The sequence below is a fragment of the Bufo bufo genome, chromosome 6 (assembly GCF_905171765.1).
Source record: "Bufo bufo chromosome 6, aBufBuf1.1, whole genome shotgun sequence".
Taxonomy (NCBI): domain Eukaryota; kingdom Metazoa; phylum Chordata; class Amphibia; order Anura; family Bufonidae; genus Bufo; species Bufo bufo.
Window position 1 is genome coordinate 272,777,096 of NC_053394.1, and position 22,288 is coordinate 272,799,383.

Here is a 22,288-nt window from a genome sequence, read left to right on the forward strand (position 1 = left end):
ATTAGTGTCACCTTAGCTCGCCCTCCACCCAAAACGCAGTGTTTGCCCGATCAGGCCTGATCGGTCGCCCACACGTGCGTTCACCCACGCCCGCCCCACCGCAGTGACAAAAAATATATATTTTTTGATCACTGCACATTCACTTTACACGCACTGCGGCGATAAAAAAATCAGTTTTGATATTTTTTATCAACCGCAGCAGCCTCCGGTACTTCGCTAGCCTCCCCTTTGTAAGACAGGTTTGCTTTTTTTCTTGGGTAGTCTCAGGGAATACCCCTAAATTTAGTAGTCCAAAATGTCAAACAGGGGGTATTCTTCTGAAGAGGCCTACAGGATTCTGACCCAGTCGGATGAGGAGTGGGAACCCTCATCTGATGAATCTAGCGGGTCAGAATATGAACCTGTAGAAAGCAGTGGCTCTCTGACCCAAAGTTCGGACGAGGAGGTGGAGGTCCCTGATAGCACCAGGCGTACCAGGCCCCGTGTCGCTAGACCACAGGTTACGCAGGATCCGCTTCAAGAGCAGCAGAGTGGGGCTGTCGCTGCCGGATCACGTGGTGAGGCATACACCAGCAGCGCAGCCCTTCCTGGACCTAGTACCAGCACTGCCGTACAACCTGGTGAAGTAGCGAGCACCAGAAGGGCAGTTGAAGCTGGTACGGTGGCACGTGCAATAGTTACCCCGTCGCAGCCACCGCACAGACAGGCCCGTAGAGCCCCTAGAGTCCCTGAGGTGCTGGCAAATCCTGATTGGCAGTCACCAACTTCAGCCGCACCAGTAGTTCCCCCTTTCACCGCCCAGTCTGGAGTTCGGGTTGAGACGGCTCAAATCGGTTCGGCCCTGGGATTTTTTGAGCTGTTCTTGACTGCGGAGCTCTTGGACTTAGTTGTGGCAGAGACAAACCGGTATGCCACACAATTTATAACCGCAAACCCGGGAAGCTATTATGCCCAGCCTTTCCGGTGGAAACCAGTCCAAGTTTCCGAAATTAAAATTTTTCTGGGCCTTCTCCTCAACATGGGCCTGACAAAAAAGCATGAATTGCGGTCATATTGGTCAACGCACCCAATTCATCACATGCCCATGTTCTCTGCTGCTATGTCCAGGACACGATTTGAGACCATCCTCCGTTTTCTGCATTTTAGCGACAACACCACCTCCCGTCCCAGAGGCCACCCTGCTTTTGACCGGCTCCACAAAATTCGGCCCCTCATAGACCATTTCAACCTGAAATTTGCAGATTTGTATACCCCTGAGCAAAACATCTGCGTAGACGAGTCCCTAATACATTTTACCGGGCGCCTTGGCTTCAAACAATACATCCCAAGCAAGCGTGCCCGGTATGGGGTCAAATTGTATAAGCTCTGTGAAAGGGCCACAGGCTATACCCACAAATTTCGGATCTATGAGGGAAAAGATCAGACCCTGGAGCCGGTCGGTTGCCCTGACTACCTGGGGAGCAGTGGGAAGACAGTCTGGGACTTGGTGTCACCCTTATTCGGCAAGGGGTACCATCTTTATGTGGACAATTTCTACACAAGTGTGGCCCTCTTTAGGCATTTGTTTCTAGAACGGATTTGCGCCTGTGGCACCGCGCGAACTAGTCGCGTGGGCTTCCCCCAACGGCTTGTAACCACCCGTCTTGCAAGGGGGCAGAGGGCTGCCTTGTGTAACGAAGAACTGCTCGCGGTGAAATGGAGAGACAAGCGTGACGTTTACATGCTCTCCTCCATTCACGCAGACACGACAATCCAAATTGAGCGAGCAACCCGTGTCATTGAAAAGCCCCTCTGTGTCCACGACTATAATGCGCTCATGGGAGGGGTGGACTTCAATGACCAGATGTTGTCTCCGTATTTAGTTTCCCGCAGAACCAGACGCTGGTATAAGAAGGTGTCTGTATATTTGATTCAATTGGCGCTGTACAATAGTTTTGTTCTCTACAGTAAGGCTGGGAGAACACGATCCTTCCTCAAATTCCAGGAAGAGATCATCGAGAACCTCCTGTATCCAGAAGGTTCCGTGGCCCCATCCACCAGTGTAGTTAGCCGTCTACACGAGCGACATTTCCCCAGTGTCGTTCCTGGTACCTCAACCCAACCGTCACCCCGAAAAAGATGTCGTGTCTGTAGCAGGAGTGGAATAAGGCGTGACACCCGCTATTTCTGTCCTGACTGTGCTGACCACCCTGCCCTATGCTATGGAGAGTGTTTCCGGAAGTACCACACACAGGTACACCTAGCATAGGGATCACATCTCACCAGGACAGGCACACAGGGCTATTAGGGCCCATTCACTCACAGCTGCTGCAAACCTCTCCTTTCACCTGGGATAAAGTGCATAACGTACTTCGCCACATCTTTGGGCGATTTGCGCTTTGCACATTGTCCCATGGGGAAGGAGAGGTTTGTTCTATAAAGGTAAAAAAAACTAAACAAAAAAAAAATTACCGGTAAGTAAAAAAGTTAAAAAAGTTTAAAAAAGTTAATATGTTCTGTTCTAAAGTTAATAAAGTTATTGCTTTGCGGCCTGGTTTTTTCTTTTTTGTTTTGTTTTTTTTACCTTTCAGGTGGACCAACCGATGAACCAGCTGCAGCACTGATGTGCATTCGGACAGAAGCATTGCGCTGCTGTCAGATTACACGCAAGTCGGTGTATGCGGCGCTGCAAGACGAGATTTCTCCTCTGCAGTAAAAGATATGTTTGCCGAGGCATATGAGCTGAGGAGGTGGCGGTGTTCATATACTTTGGCAAACACTTTGTATATATAAAAAAAAAAAATCCCGGCAATGATTTATTCATCCACATCGATTGATGTGAATGGAGAAATCTGGTTTGCCAGGGCATACGAGCTGAAGTGGGTATGGATGTTGGGCGGAGCTCCTATGTCCTGGCAGACGCCTTTCCCCTCCTTTTTCTTTTTTTGGCAGAGATTTTTTCATCCACATTGATCGATGCGAATGAAGAAATCTGTGCCGTTCATTTTTTTCTTTCAGCCCAGAGGCTGAACGGAAAAAAAAAATCTCATTACCCGTATGCTCAATATAAGGAGAATAGCAGAAACTCCTAATGCTGGGCATACATGTAATGATTGCGGAGACCCTCAAATGCCAGGGCAGTACAAACACCCCACAAATAACACCATTTTGGAAAGAACACACCCCAAGGTATTCGCTGAGGGGCATATTGAGTCCATGAAAGATTGAAATTTTTGTCCCAAGTTAGCGGAAAGGGAGACTTTGTGAGAACAAAATCCAAAAAATCAATTTCCGCTAACTTGTGCCAAAAATTTTTTTTTTCAATGAACTCGCCATGCCCCTCATTGAATACCTTGGGGTGTCTTCTTTCCAAAATGGGGTCACATGTGGGGTATTTATACTGCCCTGGCATTTTAGGGGCCCCAAAGCGTGAGAAGAAGTCTGGTATCCAAATGTCTAAAAATGCCCTCCTAAAAGGAATTTGGGCCCCTTTGCCCACCTAGGCTGCAAAAAAGTGTCACACATGTGGTATCTCCGTATTCAGCAGAAGTTGGGGAATATGTTTTGGGGTGTCATTTTACATATACACATGCTGGGTGAGATAAATATCTTGGTCAAATGCCAACTTTGTATAAAAAAAATGGGAAAAGTTGTCTTTTGCCAAGATATTTCTCTCACCCAGCATGGGTATATGTAAAATGACACCCCAAAACACATTCCCCACCTTCTCCTGAGTACGGAGATACCAGATGTGTGACACTTTTTTGCAGCCTAGGTGGGCAAAGGGGCCCATATTCCAAAGAGCACCTTTCAGATTTCACAGGTCATTTACCTACTTACCAGACATTAGGGCCCCTGGAAAATGCCAGGGCAGTATAACTACCCCACAAGTGACCCCATTTTGGAAAGAAGACACCCCAAGGTATTCCGTGAGGGGCATGGCAAGTTCCTAGAATTTTTTATTTTTTGTCACAAGTTAGTGGAAAATGATGATTTTTTTTTTTTTTTTTTTTTTCATACAAAGTCTCCTATTCCACTAACTTGTGACAAAAAAAAAAAATTTCCATGAACTCACTATGCCCATCAGCGAATACCTTGGGGTCTCTTCTTTCCAAAATGGGGTCACTTGTGGGGTAGTTATACTGCCCTGGCATTCTAGGGGCCCAAATGTGTGGTAAGGAGTTTGAAATCAAATTCAGTGAAAAATGACCTGTGAAATCCGAAAGGTGCTCTTTGGAATATGGGCCCCTTTGCCCACCTAGGCTGCAAAAAAGTGTCACACATCTGGTATCTCCGTACTCAGGAGAAGGTGGGGAATGTGTTTTGGGGTGTCATTTTATATATACCCATGCTGGGTGAGAGAAATATCTTGGCAAAAGACAACTTTTCCCATTTTTTTATACAAAGTTGTCATTTGACCAAGATATTTATCTCACCCAGCATGGGTATATGTAAAAAGACACCCCAAAACACATTCCTCAACTTCTCCTGAGTACGGGGATACCAGATGTGTGACACTTTTTTGCAGCCTAGGTGGGCAAAGGGGCCCATATTCCAAAGAGCACCTTTCGGATTTCACAGGTCATTTTTCACTGAATTTGATTTCAAACTCCTTACCACACATTTGGGCCCCTAGAATGCCAGGGCAGTATAACTACCCCACAAGTGACCCCATTTTGGAAAGAAGAGACCCCAAGGTATTCGCTGATGGGCATAGTGAGTTCATGGAAGTTTTTATTTTTTGTCACAAGTTAGTGGAATATGAGACTTTGTATGAAAAAAAAAAAAAAAAAAAAAATCATCATTTTCCGCTAACTTGTGACAAAAAATAAAAAATTCTAGGAAATCGCCATGCCCCTCACGGAATACCTTGGGGTGTCTTCTTTCCAAAATGGGGTCACTTGTGGGGTAGTTATACTGCCCTGGCATTCTAGGGGCCCAAATGTGTGGTAAGGAGTTTGAAATCAAATTCAGTAAAAAATGACGAGTGAAATCCGAAAGGTGCTCTTTGGAATATGGGCCCCTTTGCCCACCTAGGCTGCAAAAAAGTGTCACACATCTGGTATCTCCGTACTCAGGAGAAGGTGGGGAATGTGTTTTGGGGTGTCATTTTATATATACCCATGCTGGGTGAGAGAAATATCTTGGCAAAAGACAACTTTTCCCATTTTTTTATACAAAGTTGTCATTTGACCAAGATATTTATCTCACCCAGCATGGGTATATGTAAAAAGACACCCCAAAACACATTCCTCAACTTCTCCTGAGTACGGGGATACCAGATGTGTGACACTTTTTTGCAGCCTAGGTGGGCAAAGGGGCCCATATTCCAAAGAGCACCTTTCGGATTTCACAGGTCATTTTTCACTGAATTTGATTTCAAACTCCTTACCACACATTTGGGCCCCTAGAATGCCAGGGCAGTATAACTACCCCACAAGTGACCCCATTTTGGAAAGAAGAGACCCCAAGGTATTCGCTGATGGGCATAGTGAGTTCATAGAACTTTTTATTTTTTGTCACAAGTTAGTGGAATATGAGACTTTGTAAGAAAAAAAAAAAAAAAAAAAAAAATCATCATTTTCCGCTAACTTGTGACAAAAAATAAAAAGTTCTATGAACTCACTATGCCCATCAGCGAATACCTTAGGGTGTGTACTTTCAGAAATGGGGTCATTTGTGGGGTGTTTGTACTGTCTGGGCATTGTAGAACCTCAGGAAACATGACAGGTGCTCAGAAAGTCAGAGCTGCTTCAAAAAGCGGAAATTCACATTTTTGTACCATAGTTTGTAAACGCTATAACTTTTACCCAAACCATTTTTTTTCTACCCAAACATTTTTTTTTTATCAAAGACATGTAGAACTATAAATTTAGAGCAAAATTTCTATATGGATGTCGTTTTTTTTGCAAAATTTTACAACTGAAAGTGAAAAATGTCATTTTTTTGCAAAAAAATCGTTAAATTTCGATTAATAACAAAAAAAGTAAAAATGTCAGCAGCAATGAAATACCACCAAATGAAAGCTCTATTAGTGAGAAGAAAAGGAGGTAAAATTCATTTGGGTGGTAAGTTGCATGACCGAGCAATAAACGGTGAAAGTAGTGTAGGTCAGAAGTGTAAAAAGTGGCCTGGTCTTTCAGGGTGTTTAAGCACTGGGGGCTGAGGTGGTTAAAGGGAATCCATTTTAAAGGGACACTGACAGGCCAAAACAGCATATATAGTTAGATATATCACATTACAGGTCTTATACAGTCTTTTAAAAGCATATAAGTTTTCCCCCTGTCCACCTTATAAAGAGCGAAATATAAAGTTTTATAACCTGCTTGTCCGGTCAGCAATCTGCCCAAGGGGCGGCGTTTCATGTGAAAATGCGCCCAGCCAGCATTCCCAACTGCCGTTTGAAGCCCCGCCCAGCTCATCAATATTCACTTTGCTGGGCGGCGGCTAGAACTCCCCCCAGTCCCGATCCTGCGCAATTCAATCCTCCGGGCATCGTTCATGCCCAATCTTCTGCGCCCCGCCGTGCCGTTAGATCGCGCCTGCGTACACACACCAGCCTGCGTCTTCGAGGCAGCTGCAGCTTAGCTTACTGATGCTTCAATTTGTGTTGATCGCGGCATCTGAGGGGTTAAATGCCGGGGTTCGGCATGATTGCTGTTCCCTGTCATTGTGGCCAGATGCCTGCTGTATTGATTCCATATCAATATCTATATTTGAACAAAAAAATAAAAAATCCTGCAGTTTTCTGCACTGGCCACTAAGCCTAATAATAGGTGCCACTGGTCTGTACAGATCACTTTACTGCAGTTATCTCCTTATTACAAGTAGGGTTAAAGTGAAGATAAACACTCTCTCTCTCTCTCTCTCTCTCTCTCTCTCTCTCTCTCTCTCTCTCTCTCTCTCTCTCTCTCTCTCTCTCTCTCTCTCTCTCTCTCTCTCTCTCTCTCTCTCTCTCTCTCTCTCTCTCTCTCTTATTTATTTATTTATTTATTTATTTATTTATTTATATATATATATATAATCAACACAGGATCCACCATTCACAGTAGGCGAGATCACTCCCTCCTGACTTGCACATGTCGCAAAGCATTCTTAGAAAACTCTCACATAGAAGTCAATGAGGTCCCTTCCTGTCCACTGTCTATGGACCAAGTGGCTGCTGTAAAGCATATCTCTCAATGTATTAAGAATCGCTCAGGGAAGATGGCAGCCCCCACAGTCATGTTCGGGGAAATAGAATAAAACTGTAAAGCCTCATGCAGATGTCCGTGGAACACGGTCCGTGAGATACCGGACTGGCATTGCTAGGCTGTGCTTGGTTGCTATGACGCCGTGTGCTCCTGCGATGCCAGTCTGGTGTTATTGATTTGCATTTGAGGCCTCCACAATATGTTGGGTTGCGCCACTGGTCAAATGGTGTCTGTAGGAGACTGCGTCTATTGTTTGGAATGATTACTGTGAATGAAGCTCACATCTGCCACTAGCTTATTGGGAAATCCATGTCTGATTATTAACTGCAAATAACCTCCATTCTGAAAGTCATTAGACACACCAGTATTGATGCTAATAGAAAATGGAAAATACCTAAGCCCTATAAACATTCATCCAAGTATAATAATTTAATAGAATAATAAAAAAAAAAGCCCTTCTCATAGTTCCATTAAAATTAGCATTTTAATAGTAAAACATTTTGCATGAATACCGGATAGGAAATACAAATTCAGGATCCTACAAGATTCCCATCGGAAAGAGGCCGGCTGAGTGCGGGAGCCGGAGACATGATTGTGCAGTGACACGGAGCGCACCGGGCATGCGCGAGACTTGCACGTATCACGGCTGTATGTGAGCAACAAGAGTATACACAATAAAAAGAGCTACTGACCGGACCCAAACTAGGAAGGATAAAGGGGGACCCCTGTCAGACCCTCAAAGCTCTCCCTATGCTGCTAAAGCACATGCCCGGATCCAAATGGCGGAACGAGGCATGCCCGCGTACCTAAGACTGATGACCACTGTAACCCCTACAATAGTGGAAGGGGCACGGCCACCGGTGCCCTGCTCAGTATATGGAGGGAACCGTGGCCACCTCAGATCCAGTCAGAAAATAACCAGGTACACAACAATGTAGGAGCTGCAGCCGCAGAGAAGACGGATCCAAGGACAGCTGGCAATATCCGGAGTGCTTGCTGCAGCAGAACACAGGTCCAGTGAACTGATAGCTACAAGTGAAGATACTCAAGCAAGAGCTACAACTGAAATGAGAAATATAATCCACGCCCTACAATAGGAGGAGGGGTGATTTAAAGGCAGGGAAATCAACCGCAGGAGGAACAGCTGGGAGGAAGGAAACAGAAAGTAAAGACTTCATCACAGGGGCGGAGAAACAGAGCAGTGAGGACTCCTCCAAGCTCTAGTAGTGACATCATCACAGGGGTGGAGAAACAGAGCTGTGAGAACGTCCCAAAGCTCTGGTAGTGACAGTACCCCCCCCCCCCTCTACGGGTGGACTCCGGACACCCAGGACCCACCTTCTCAGGATGAGCCCTATGAAATGCCCTGATGAGGCGAGTGGCTTTAATGTCCGACACCGGAACCCACATCCTCTCCTCAGGACCATAACCCTTCCAATGAACGAGGTACTGAAGAGAACCGCGGACAATGCGAGAGTCCACAATTCTGGAAACCTCAAACTCCAGATTGCCATCAACCAAAATCGGAGGAGGAGGCAAAGAGAGATCTGTGAAATACATTATGTATCTTCCAAACCCGTGGAAGATCAAGACGGAAGGCAACAGGATTGATGACTGACAAGATTTTATAAGGCCCAATAAACTTGGGACCCAATTTCCAGGAGGGAACCTTCAGTTTAATATTTCTTGTAGACAACCACACCAGATCACCCACATCAGCCACACGCTTATACTTCTCACTCATCTTTCTAAGATTACTCTGAATCTTTTGCCAAATGGTAGACAAAGACGAGGAAAATCTCTCCTCCTCAGGTAAACCAGAAAGAGCCCCTCCCGAGAATGTCCCAAACTGCGGATGGAACCCATATGCACCAAAGAATGGTGACTTATCAGAAGATTCCTGACGACGGTTGTTCAGAGCAAACTCAGCAAGAGGGAGAAATGAACACCAATCCTCCTGGTTCTCTGCCACAAAACAGCGCAAATATGTCTTCTCCAGATTCTGATTGAGGCGCTCAGTCTGACCATTCGACTGCGGGTGAAAAGCAGAAGAGAAGGACAGCCGAACCCCCAGGCGAGAACAGAAAGCCTTCCAGAACCTGGACACAAACTGCGTGCCTCTATCGGAAACAATATCAGAGGGAATGCCGTGCAATTTAACAATATGGTCGACAAAAGCTTGCGCCAACGTTTTAGCATTAGGTAAACCAGGGAAAGGTACGAAATGAGCCATCTTGCTAAAACGGTCCACCACCACCAGGATCAACCGACTTCCCCGAGGAACGAGGAAGATCCGTGATAAAGTCCATGGACAGGTGTGTCCAAGGACGGGAAGGTATGGGTAACGGGAGAAGGGAACCTGAAGGCCGTGAACGAGGGACCTTAGCGCGAGCGCACGTCTCACAAGCAGCCACAAAACCCTCCACCGACTTACGAAGAGCCGGCCACCAAAATCTCTGAGCAATGAGATCTACCGTGGCTCTACTCCCGGGGTGACCAGCAAGAACCGTATCATGATGCTCCTTGAAGAGTTTGTGACGTAGCTCAGGAGGCACGAACAACTTCCCAGAAGGACAACGGGCAGGTGCCTCAGTCTGGGCAGCCTGGACCTCGGCCTCCAAATCGGAATATAGAGCAGAAACAACTACCCCCTCCGCCAAAATGGGACCCGGGTCCTCGGAGTTTCCTCCTCCCGGAAAACAGCGAGAGAGAGCATCAGCCTTCACATTTTCGATCCCAGGTCGGAATGTAACGACAAAATTGAATCTGGAGAAGAACAGAGACCATCTGGCCTGTCTCGGATTCATACGCCTGGCCGACTCCAAGTATGCTAGATTCTTATGGTCGGTAAAAACGGTGATAGGGTGCCTGGCCCCCTCCAACCAATGGCGCCATTCCTCGAAAGCCAACTTGATGGCCAACAACTCCCTATCTCCCACATCATAGTTTCTCTCTGCCGGGGAGAGTTTTTTAGAGAAAAACTCACAGGGTCGCCATTTGGCAGGAGAAGGGCCCTGGGACAAAACTGCACCCACACCCACCTCGGAAGCATCCACCTCAACAATAAAAGGTAAGGAAACATCGGGATGCACCAAGACGGGAGCAGACGCAAAACTCTCTTTAATCTTAGAAAAAGCTGCAAGCGCCTCCTCCGACCAAGAGGAAAAATCCGCCCCCTTTTTTGTCATGTCAGTAAGGGGTTTGACAACAGAGGAATAATTCAAAATGAACTTTCTGTAATAGTTCGCAAAACCCAGAAAGCGCATCAATGCCTTCTGATTCTCAGGAAGCTCCCACTCAAGTACAGCACGGACCTTCTCCGGATCCATGCGAAAACCAGAAGCAGAGAGGAGAAAACCCAGAAATTGAATCTCCGATACCATAAAAAGACATTTCTCCAGCTTGGCGTACAATTTATTTTCCCGCAGAATCTGCAGAACCTGAAAAAGATGATCCTGATGGGTCTGAACATCAGGGGAAAAAATCAAAATATCATCAAGATACACCAATACAAATTTCCCCATTAAATGGTAGAAAATACTGTTAACAAAATGCTGAAAGACGGCCGGAGCATTCATCAGGCCGAAAGGCATAACGAGATACTTGAAATGCCCGTTAGGGGTATTAAAGGCCGTTTTCCATTCATCCCCCTCTCTGACCCTGACCAGGTTGTACGCGCCTCTCAAATCCAATTTGGAAAACACCTTGGCCCCAACAATTTGGTTGAAGAGGTCCGGGATCAGAGGAAGGGGATAGGGATCGCGAATCGTGATACGGTTCAGCTCACTAAAATCTAGGCAAGGTCTCAGAGAGCCATCTTTTTTTTTTTTAACAAAAAAAAAACCCACGGCCACAGGTGACTTTGAGGGACGAATATGCCCCTTATCGAGACTCTCGGAGATATAAGTTCGCATTGCGATTCTTTCCGGTTGTGAGAGATTGTAGAGGCGTGCTTTTGGCAGCTTGGCGCCGGGAATGAGGTTAATGGGACAGTCAAACTCCCGGTGAGGAGGTAGCTCCTGAACACCGCTCTCGGAAAACACATCCGAGAAATCAGAGAGAAATGATGGCACAGTTTTAGTAGACACCTCTGCAAAAGTCGCTGTGAGACAATTCTCTCTACAAAAGTCACTGGAGGCCACACACACTACTGAGCCTCATTTTGACTTGTTTTAAGGACATTACATCAAAGTTGGATCAGCCTGTAGTGTGTTTTTCCACTTTATTTTGAGGGTGACTCCAAATCCAGACCTCCATGGGTTAAAAAATTTGATTTCCATTTTTTTCTTTTGTGTGATTTTGTTGTCAGCACATTCAACTATGTAAAGAACAAAGTATTTCAGAAGAATATTTAATTAATTCAGATCTAGGATGTGTTATTTTTGTGTTCCCTTTATTTTTTTGAGCAGTGTATAAGAAGGGAGGACGAATCTCTAATAACTTCTATTGGGTAAGTTAATACTGGTGTCAAAAACTACACAATTAGACAGACTTTAAAAGATGGCATAACCGCTTTAAGTCTCCGTGGTCAGAGCAGGGGGCATCGTGGTTCTTAATCTCTTAATAAGATTTCCTTCTATAATTAGCCTTACTTCTTGACCTTTCACAGATATATAATCCTACAACCTGTAGAGAAATTTCACATGTTGGAAGGTCTGACTCCATCGTTGAAGTACTTACTATCTTTTTTTATGTTAAGAAAGAAGCCTCTCTAATAAAAGTTAATTTTTAAGTTCTTTTCAGTTATTTTACTAGGCATGTCTTCTTTTTTTGCTCTGACACATTATTAGATCCTATATAAAAAAAGAAAGTATATTGTGCACCACAATATGTTTTAACCAATGGCCTATTTTTATTTTTATTTTTTTTCATTGCTTTTTATTTGGACAGGTGAACATCCTAAGGTGCTCTCTTGCTTAGGCCTTGTTCACATATCAGTTATTTCCATCAGTGATTGTGAGCCAAAACCAGGTGTGGGTCAAAACCACAGAACAGGTGCAGATCTTTTCATTATACCTTACCTCCTAGTCGCCTCCACTCCTGGTTTTGGCTCACAAAAACTGATTTGAAATAACTGACATGTGAACAAGGCTTTAGGATATATATATTTTTTTGAGCCAAAGAGGAGGTCAATTTAATTTCACTATCTCCAACTCTGGAGCACCTAGCCATTTAGCTGGTCACCCCAGAATCCTACATTTCTCCTGTGGTGGCCAAATGTATGGCTGACTGCAACTTCTTTTGACTTTAACGACTGATCACCAGGGATTTCAGAAGTGTAGCGATCAGGTGATCACCGAGCCGACGTCATTACAAATAGAAAAAAAAAATCTTTCCTTAGTGCATAAGGGTCTGTGTGCTCCACTTAAAGGGGTATTCCGTTTTTTGAAGTTATCCCTCTCCCCATAGGATAGGGGATAACTATTATATTGGTGGAGGTACTACCGCTGGGACCCCCACTGTTCACAAGGATGGAGGCCTCGTACCCCCTTCAGCCCCCCAGAAATTAATAGAGATCGGTCCCACATGTGCATGGCCGCTCAATTCATTTCTGTGGGAGTTCCGAAGATAGCGGAGTACAGCACTCTGCTACCATCGGCATTCTCATATAAATGAATGGAGCAGCTGAACGCATGCCCATTTATTTCTGGGGGGTTTCAGGGTTACAGGCCCCCATTCTTGTGAATGGTGGGGTTCCCAGCGGTGGGACCCCAACCAATCTAAAGGTTATCCCGTGGATAGGGCATAACTTCAAACAATCAGAATTCCCTTTTAATTGTAAGCATTCACCACTATCTTCTATTTTATCCTTTGCTACCTGACCTCTGCCCAATCACTGTACTGAACCTGACCTTGGACTGTTTACCATATTGCATGTACTCTGCCGATCCTGACCTCGGCCTATTCCTGACTACCGTTTTGCCTGATCCCTCAGTGCCTTGCTCCGGTGTCTCTTGATCCCCCATGGATCAGCTGTGAACCAAACTGACTACTCCAAGAGGTACCAGCCTGGTGTTTCTCCTGCAATGAGGTCCAAATACCTGTACACAGGATAAAGGGAGAATATTAGAGGACTGCCAGGATAATGTCCTTAGGAGTAGCCCCAAGTCAAATCTGTTTTGTTGACAGTGTTTCCACATCCACTGCGTAACAGGGGTATTATCATCTCGGCTATTCCTACCCACCATATGCGGCGGCCAGAGCTGGATGGAGCTACAGAAATGGCTGAGCGGGATGTGCTATGCTGTTTCGGTGACTCCCCTGAAAGTAAATAAGCCCTATGGAAAGGTTGTAGCGCAATGAGCTACAATGATCCAATAACCTAACCGCTATGGAAGTAGCACAGCCAACACTGGTGTTTCTGTGACCTCAGCCACCTCAGGTCATCGTATACGATGGCTATTTCCATGGGAGTGCCCCTTTAACCATCATACATTATACAACTGGCAATATTCTGATTTTGTGTGTGAGTTGCTGTGTCCGTGTTGTGCGGATCCGCAATTTGCGTACGTCTGAATGGACCCTAATGGTTATGAGGCATCTCTAGTGTTTGATTGGAGGTAAATTGCCTGCCTACTGAGTCACACTGGCTTGTAGCCAAACTGTCAAGTCCATGGCTGAAGGATGAAACAACAGAGCGGACTTGCTCTTTTGTAATATTGTATTTCATTGTGCATTTTGTGGTTGTTCTTATGATATACGTTCTTCTGATGCATTCTACATATACATTTTAACTCGGCAGCGCTGGGGTCCTGGGTTTGAATCTGCCCAAGGACAACATCTGCATGGAGTTTGCATGGGTTTCCTCCCACACTTTAAAGACATACTGATAGACTGGGGACAGTGTGATGCCAATGACTGTAAAGCGCTGCGGAATATGTCAGCGCTATATAAGTGAGTATAGTAAATAAAATATAAGGAAGCCTAGGCCATTTCTAGTTATACAAGATCAAGCAAGTGCCATTGAGAACTTTCCACTTGCAACGTGCATTAGGCTACTTTCACACTAGCGTTCCGTTACTGATAATGCAACCATCTGCATCCGTTCTGAATGGATCCGGTTGTATTATCTTTAACATTGCCAAGACGGATCCGTCATTAACTCCATTGACTTGCATTGGGGGTCATGACGGATCAGTCTTGCTCCGCATCCCAGGATGGAAAGCAAACTACAACATGCAGTGGTTTGCTCTCCGGTCTGAGAAGGCAACTAAACGGAACGGAATACATTTTGGAGCATTCCGTTCTGATCAGTTCAGTTTTGTCCCCATTGACAATCAATGGGGACAAAACTGAAGCGTTTTTTTCCGGTATTGAGCCCCTATGACGGAACTCAATACCAAAAAATGTAAACGCTAGTGTCAAAGTAGCCTTAAATGCGTTTTCCAGGACTTGGATATTGATGACCGATCCGCTGGAACTATACAATGTATGAATCTGGAAGCAGGCCAGTACAGTGTATAGTGGCCATGCTAGGTACTGCAGCTCGGCTTCTTTTCAAGAGAATGGGAGCTGAGCTTCAGTACGCCAGTGTCACGGTACCTTCTGTGACAGAAGTTAGAAGATCGGAGAGACTGACTGCACCTGAGGTTAACTGACAGTCTCTTGATTCTCAATGTTGTGGTTTGGTAATGACCACACCTCTTGTCTGATTCAGTCCGTGGTCATTACTGCATTCCCTACTTAGTTTGGTCTGACACTTCAAACCATGCGGTTGATATTCTCTGCTTGGATTTGGAAGAGTTGGTGTGTGGACCTTACCTGTGTTCCTGCTCATCCATTTTCTATAAGATAAGTTGTACTGCTCTTTGTATTTGGTTGTTTCCCCTGTGCTTGTTACTAGGCCTCATGGAGACGCTGGTTCGTTCACCTGGGAAGGAACCAGTAGTCTCATTCCCTGCCACTGCCTAGGGCATTTTAGGGCTCCTAGGGTCTAGGTTCCGGCGTATGTATTTTCCCACCTTCAGGGTCTATACATACTGACAGGAGTCAGGGCCAGGTTTAGGGGCCTCCTAGGAGGTGACCTTTTTTCTCTCCCTAGCCTTGAGGCCTAGTTCTGTGTCCCTCCCCTCTCCTGTATTCGTGACAGCCAGACCTGGAAACTACACAATGTATGGAGCCTTCGGCTCCCATTGTGTATACTGTATAGTTTCCAGCTCCACGGCTGCCTGAAACGGTGGATCAGTGAATGTGCTGGCTGGGTACTGGATCCCCACCAATCTGACATTGATGACCTATATATTGTCCGTTTTTCACTCAGCCCTTGCCCAAAGAAATGAATACGGCTGTGTGAAAAATGGAAGGCATCCGGTTGCAATGCGTTCTTCACTGGTGGTTGCTAAGAAGTGTTCTTCTTCAGTTTTTCTTCACACTCATTAAAAACAGATGTTAGGGCTGTGTCACATGAGCAGATCCCGTGCGTGTCATCCGCTGCGTGAAAGAGAGCCAAGCCCCGTTCTGGACAGCAGAGACACGGAGCATTAACCTGATTGATAATGCTCCGAGCCTCTCTGTGATCTCTTTACTACTAAATCACGGTGAGATGAAGTTGTCACCCTGATTTTGTAGTAAAAAGGTCACACAGAGGCACGGAGCATTATCAATCATGTTAATGCTCCGTGTCTCTGCTGTTCAGTGCGCGGCTTGGCTGTCATTCACGCAGCGGATGACAGGCACGGCATCCACTCGTGTGAAACAGCCCTTAGAGTTCACACTTTCGTTATTTGGTCAGTGATTTCCATCAGTTATTGTGAGCCAAAACCGGGGATGGGTCAAAAACACAGAACGAGTGCAGATCTTTCCATGACACCTGATCTCTGAGTAAGCTTCGCTACTGGTTTTGGCTCACAATAACTTATGGAAATAACTGAACTAAAACGGATGGAAACAACTGAAGCACTGAAAGCGATCGCAGACAAAACATATTCCACATACATGCAAAGCCATCATTTTTTCACTGAACAGACCCTGACACATTCCGTATCGCTCATGTGAAAGAGGCCTAGAGGTCTACAGGCTCTTAATGCAAATCCATTAGAGGCCAGAAGAAGAGACCTTGAGTTGATGATCTGCTCATTTAGATTCCAGAATTGTAAGCTCTGTGTTGCGTGTATTTTTATCTTTTTATACTTCTATCTTTAGAGTTATTATTGGACATATTCCATAATACTTACCCAGTTTTTTTTTCTCTTGTATTATAGAGGACTGCAAGGGACAGTACATCTCTCCATTCCACGACATCCCTATGTATGCAGATGAAGCAAACGTAAGTCTATGACCTAAAGCTCCTGCTGCACCTTACCACCGAGAGGGCCGTGTGGATTGTAATGCTTTATGTTGGGACTTGTCATCGTGGCTCATAATAATTTCTTAATGGCAGCTTTTCTTTGTATCTACGGTCTTAATTGTTAAGCACCTGATAAACAGGAGCCTTTAGAAATTGTATTTTCTTTGGTGAATTACGCCTGTGTTTATTCTGCAACTATAATAGTTATTCCGTAATTATTCAGTACCTTGTTTCATTAATATTTGCATATATTTCATTGCACATCTTAAAGGGAACCTGTCACCAGGATTTTGTGTATAGAGCTGAGGACATGGGTTGCTAGATGGTCGCTAGCACATCCGCAATATCCAGTCCCCATAGCTCTGTGTGCTTTTATTGTGTAAAAAAAACGATTTCATACATATGCAAATTAACCTGAGATGAGTCCTGTCCCTGACCCATCTCACATACAGGACTCATCTCAGGTTAATTGTATCAAATCGTTTTTTTTACACCATAAAAGCACACAGAGCTATGGGGACTGGGTATTGCGGATGTGCTAGCTGCCATCTAGCAACCCATGTCCTCAGCTCTATACATCAAATCCCGGTGACAGGTTCCCTTTAAAGGGATTTCCCCCTATTACAAAGCATTATGCCTTGTAGGGCTTGCAGAGTGTAATAAAACATTACCCTTCCCTTTTCAATTAGTCTTAAAACCACTTTTACATGAATGTGTAAAAGAACAGTTAAGTGCACTAAGGGCACTCAGTGCACCGTAGTCCTTTCACTGTTCTGTGGAAGCCCCTCCATTTCTTGGCCGATTGGCAGCACCAGGCGCCTAAATTCTCATCTCACCCGGCCATGTAACATTACGCCTGTGCTGTGCAGTACAACTTTGGTGCATGTTCTCCTGGGCAAGAACAGCTGTGCATGTGCCAAGGTAGTACCAGGTGAGAGGAGAGTTCAGACATCTCTGCAAGCAGGGCCACTGCTGATGGATTGCAGGGTGGTTGTAACCATGGAAACAAGCAGTGTATAATGTGATGGAAAAATGAATCCAGCCAGCAAAGGAAGTTATATGGACAATCTCAATACATTAGTAAGTGCCTTGTAGTAACTTTCGCTACAAGACCGTATTGCCACTCCCTTCAATAGGTCCGCAATCCAGAAGATACGGTCCGGTGCAGAACAGAGGCACGGATCAGAAGCCCATGGAAGCACTACGGAGTGCTTCTGTGGGTTTTCTGTCTGTGCCTAGGCGCCGCAAAAAAGTAGTGCATGCATGAGGCCTAATAAATGTGATTTGCTGAAATGACACAACCCCTTTAAGGTTTTGTAATTTTAGTTACTGCAAACGGTGTTTAAAGTCATGTACTTTAGAAACATTTTGGAAGGAGATTTTTGTTTCACGGCACACACCAGTAGATCATTCATGGTCTTTTATTGGCTTCACAGCAGGTTAAAACACCGGGCAGCTGATCAGAGGAGGTGCAGGGTGTCAAACATGGTGATGCCTTATCCTGAGCGTACACCATCACTTGTAAAATCCTAGACAACACCTTTAAGGAACTCAACTTGTAGATTCTCCCAACCTTATTGAAGAACGTGTTGCAGCTCTTGGGCTGTTCCAAACACATCGCAAGTAACAGGACTTGTGGGCCCCACTCCACCATGACCACCTTTTTATTTAAAACCGGAAAACGGTTATGATTATTTTGGTTTCTTGTATGCACTCGGATAATGAACAGTGTGATACTTGTTGTTGTTGGAGTTGAATAAATATAAGTTCTGGATAAAAATAAAATCTGGATAGACGAGACCTTTCTGTTAGAAGGACCTGGTTGCAGGGTGTCCTGCTGATGGCACTCCCAGTGATTTATTTCTAATCTGCAGACAGGGGCGGATTGGCCATAGACCTTACAGGGAAATTTTCCGGTGGGCCAATGCCCAGGGGGCCGCCTGAGCCCTCCTTAATGGCAGGCCAGTGGAAGTTATTGAGGATGTATTTTGTGCTGCTGGCAGTATTTTGTGATGCACTTTGGTATTTGGCTCTGTTGGGGTGGTATAATATGTCACAATATGGTAATGATGGCCCTGCCTTGCATCAATTTGGACCCGACTACAAAACAGGGACACTTTATTTTTTATTTTTTCCAGGGCCACTTTAAGTTCCCAGTCCGCCCCAGTCTGCAGAGACACCTGGCAATGCTGCCGTAGAAGAAATGAAGTGTTGCATGGTGTCTATTGAAATCAATGGATCATGCTTAGTGAATTTTATTCCATATTATTTCAGCCGGGCACAGTGGTACACCAGAAGCAACGTTTCGGGCTAATATAAGCCCTTCATCAGGCAGAATCGTTACTACATGAAGGATGCAGCCGGTGTACCACTGTGCCCGGCTGAAATAATCTGAAATCCAATTCACTAAGCATCATAACTGACGTATTCAGGTCTTGTGATGGAGCGAAGAACTAAACCCGGAAGTGCACCCAATTCTGCCAGAGAGTGCTGTGGTCAAACAGATTTGAAACTATTGAAATCAATGGGATATCTGTGTGCCGGTCCAGATGGTGATGCCTTTAGTAATTCTCCATCTGTTTTCTAAACCAGATAATTCATCTCATATGTTACTCTTGTAATGACATGGAGCAATTGCTACGGCCACTGCTACTGGCACACTAATATAGAAGACATTAAAGCAGTACCCCAGGCAAAACTGATACACTGTGTTATGCTGGAAGCGGTGCCATTCAGGATGGCGCATGACCCAGTAACTCAAAGGACAGCAAAGAGAATCCGGGTGTCAGGCACCGACCCTCAGGCCATCTCTAGGCAACATATATTGGGCTTAACCTGTGTTCTTTTTATGAGTATCTATCTGTTTTTAGCAATTTTGCTTGACCTTAACCTTCCAGTCAATTAAAAATAGCCGAAGGAGGAAATTCATATACAGTTAAGTATAAAGTTCACCTTCTGTACAGTACATTACCATTATTTGCTTCTTTGCTACTTGTTTGTTTCTTGCTGCAAAATTAGCTTTATTTTATCTTCTCATTAAACACAAATCCATTGTTTGTAAATGTCACTTGCCCATACTATAGGAAATTAATACTTTTGCGTCTGGGGAATCTGATGAAATTGGCTATATTTCCTCTAAACAGATATTGTAGATACTCTTAATTAAAGGTTTGCTGCACTTTTTTTGCCTTTTTATAGGCCAGAAATGCTGTTAAGGGTGAGTTCACACTAGCGTTAGGGATTCCGTTATGGCTTTCCGTTATAACAGGGTTATAACGGAACATGTGGGGGATTCAGTCAGCACAACCCTGTATGCAGGTGCACATCGCTATGGCGAAATACACATACAAACGCAAAAACACAAATGCAATAGCACTCTGCAACCAGCACTCTGCCCTGCCTCTATGCTGGATGAGACATTGGTGTACATTTTGGCCAAAGCGTAATAAGCCTCTCACCACGTCAAGGTCGCCTCTATGAGTGGTCCCTAACACTAGTTCCTACCTGTTTATGGGCCATGATAGCCACACAAAGTCCAGGGAGCGCAGGTACAGCATGCACGGCAGGCACACTCTGCTTTTAACCCCGTCCGGTGCCGTGACAGCTTTCATCGGATCCAGGGATGCAAGTACATAACGGAATCCATAGGATGGAATGCAAAACAGAAGGCTTTAAGAGGCATTCCGTTTTGCTCCGTCCTAATAGAAGTCTATGTTGACAGGACTTTGTCTTCTGTCTTGCATAATGGGAACCAGACCGATCCGTTTTGATTCCCATAGACTTCTATTAGGACGGAGAGCAAACGGTATGCCTTTTAAAGGCGTCCATTTTGCATTCCATCATAATGCAAGTCTATGGGCAGCAAAACGGATCTGTCCTTCCGTCTTATAGATTCCGTTATTTTCCGTTATAACCCTGTTATAATGGAAAGCCATAACGGACTCCATAACGCTAGTGTGAACCCACCCTAAGTTGTGGCTGGGAGAGCAGGACAGGCATGCCTTTTGTGGAGCTTTTTCTCATCAGGAGTAGTGTGACTATGAAGTTTTTTGTTTTTTTTTGTGCATGAACAGAATCTGGCAGAATGACATTTCATAGTCAGACTACTCTGGAACTTCTGGGGGGACCTCTGGAACCCCCATTTATTTGGAGATCAGGAGTCTCCTGACCCTGGTTGTTTCAGATAAGGCTTCAGCCATATCCAAGAAGAGACTGAATAAAGAATGGCTGCTCTAGGGAGGTATAGTTAAGCAGATTTGACATTCAAGGATCTCGGAAAGCTGGCCTAAAAACAGATATAACAAATGATTGAGAGGAATTGAGGAACAATATGACTGAAGAGGTCACAAATTTAAAGGGGTTGTTCAGCCTGTTTATATTGATGATCTATCGGCTGTTTCAAGAGGAGGCGCGGCTCCATGCGAACTCTGATTTCTCTTCATTTTACCACGCGTAGTCTCCCCGTAGTGGTGGTGTAGTGCAATTACAATAACTAGGTCCATTCAAGTGAATGAAGCGAGTAGCTGTGATTGCGTTGCACCTCAGAGATGATGGGCGTTGTAATGAAGAGGACGTAGTGCTCACATGGCCGCCTCCTCTTCAAATAGCTGGTGGGGTGGGTACCAGGTGTCGGACCACCGCTGATCAGATATTGATGACCTATACTGAAGATGGTCATCAATACAGACAGGCTGCACAGCCCCTTTAATTTATACTAATATAGTTTATGGGAAAGAATCGTGGCTCAGAGGTGAAACTCTTTAAAGCGCATCTGTCAGTAGATTTGTACCTATGAAACTGGCTGACCTGTTGCATGTGTGCTTGGCAGCTGAGGGCATCTGTGTTGCGGGTACATCTGAACATGGCAACATTGCTGAGAAAAATGAACTATTAACAGGGTGGATAAAAATCTTATTTTTTTTATTTAACGAAAGTCCAGCAAGGAAAGATATCGATATTATAAAGAATACGGGTAAAAATAGAGAAACAAGTCCAGCAGCAGTACCCTAGTATATGATACAATAACTAAATTTAATGAGAAAACTAAACCTCTATATAGTCAAACGGGTGGGCCACAGCCAGATATGGCATACTGGGTGAGTGGTAGAGAAAATGTCCCTGCCACTACTGCCCTAAGCTAGTCCTATGCCCAGGGACGTCTCCTGATGGTGGGGACTCCCTGTCCTCGTACCTAGCCTCAATCTCCTGTCTGACCCTGATAAGGTGACAGGTGGAAAGATACTGGTACCAAAATGGCCCCCCGATGGGTGACTAGCACAAAAACAAAAATAGAGACATGGAGGTGTCCACTGTATACATCCCTCGTGACCGATTGCCAGGAGGTACAGGGTCCACCTAGAGATTAAAAATACGCAGACAGAACATACGCACAGAAAACACTGATAAGATGCTTAAATGATGTACAAAAGATACAGAAACGACCCCGACGCGTTTCACCCACAGGGTGGGATCATCAGGGGGTGATGCAAGGTAGATATACGGAGATAATGCAAGGTAGATATAAGCAAGGTAGATATAAGGAGCCCAACAATTAAAATCATCCGCCTCCCTCATCCTCCGGACCTCTCTTAAATGCCTTACCACAACAGCCGCCTTTTCCTACTGCCTCTGCCTCTTCTTCCTCCTCTTTTTTAGACAAAGGGGGGATCCCGTACCAGCTTCGGGATCGGAATCGCTAGGACAGGGGCCATTGGACGACCTTCAAATTATTAACCTCTCAGCCCGGATCCTTCGCCCGGAGGACGTGGGGGTCCTTAGGCGGGGATTGTCGTTTGTACCTACTACGGACTTCAGTCTCTTTGCCTGGACT

General features: G+C 45.1%; 1 protein-coding gene across 1 annotated transcript in view; it reads left to right on the forward strand.

Moving 5' to 3' along the window:
• Positions 1–22,288, forward strand: part of PPA1 (inorganic pyrophosphatase 1) — a 156,733-nt gene that overhangs the window by 29,184 nt on the left and 105,261 nt on the right. Inside the window, exon 2 of the mRNA XM_040434746.1 lies at positions 16,373–16,437. Coding sequence (XP_040290680.1) covers positions 16,373–16,437 — 65 coding nt within the window. The remainder of the gene's footprint in view (positions 1–16,372; positions 16,438–22,288) is intronic.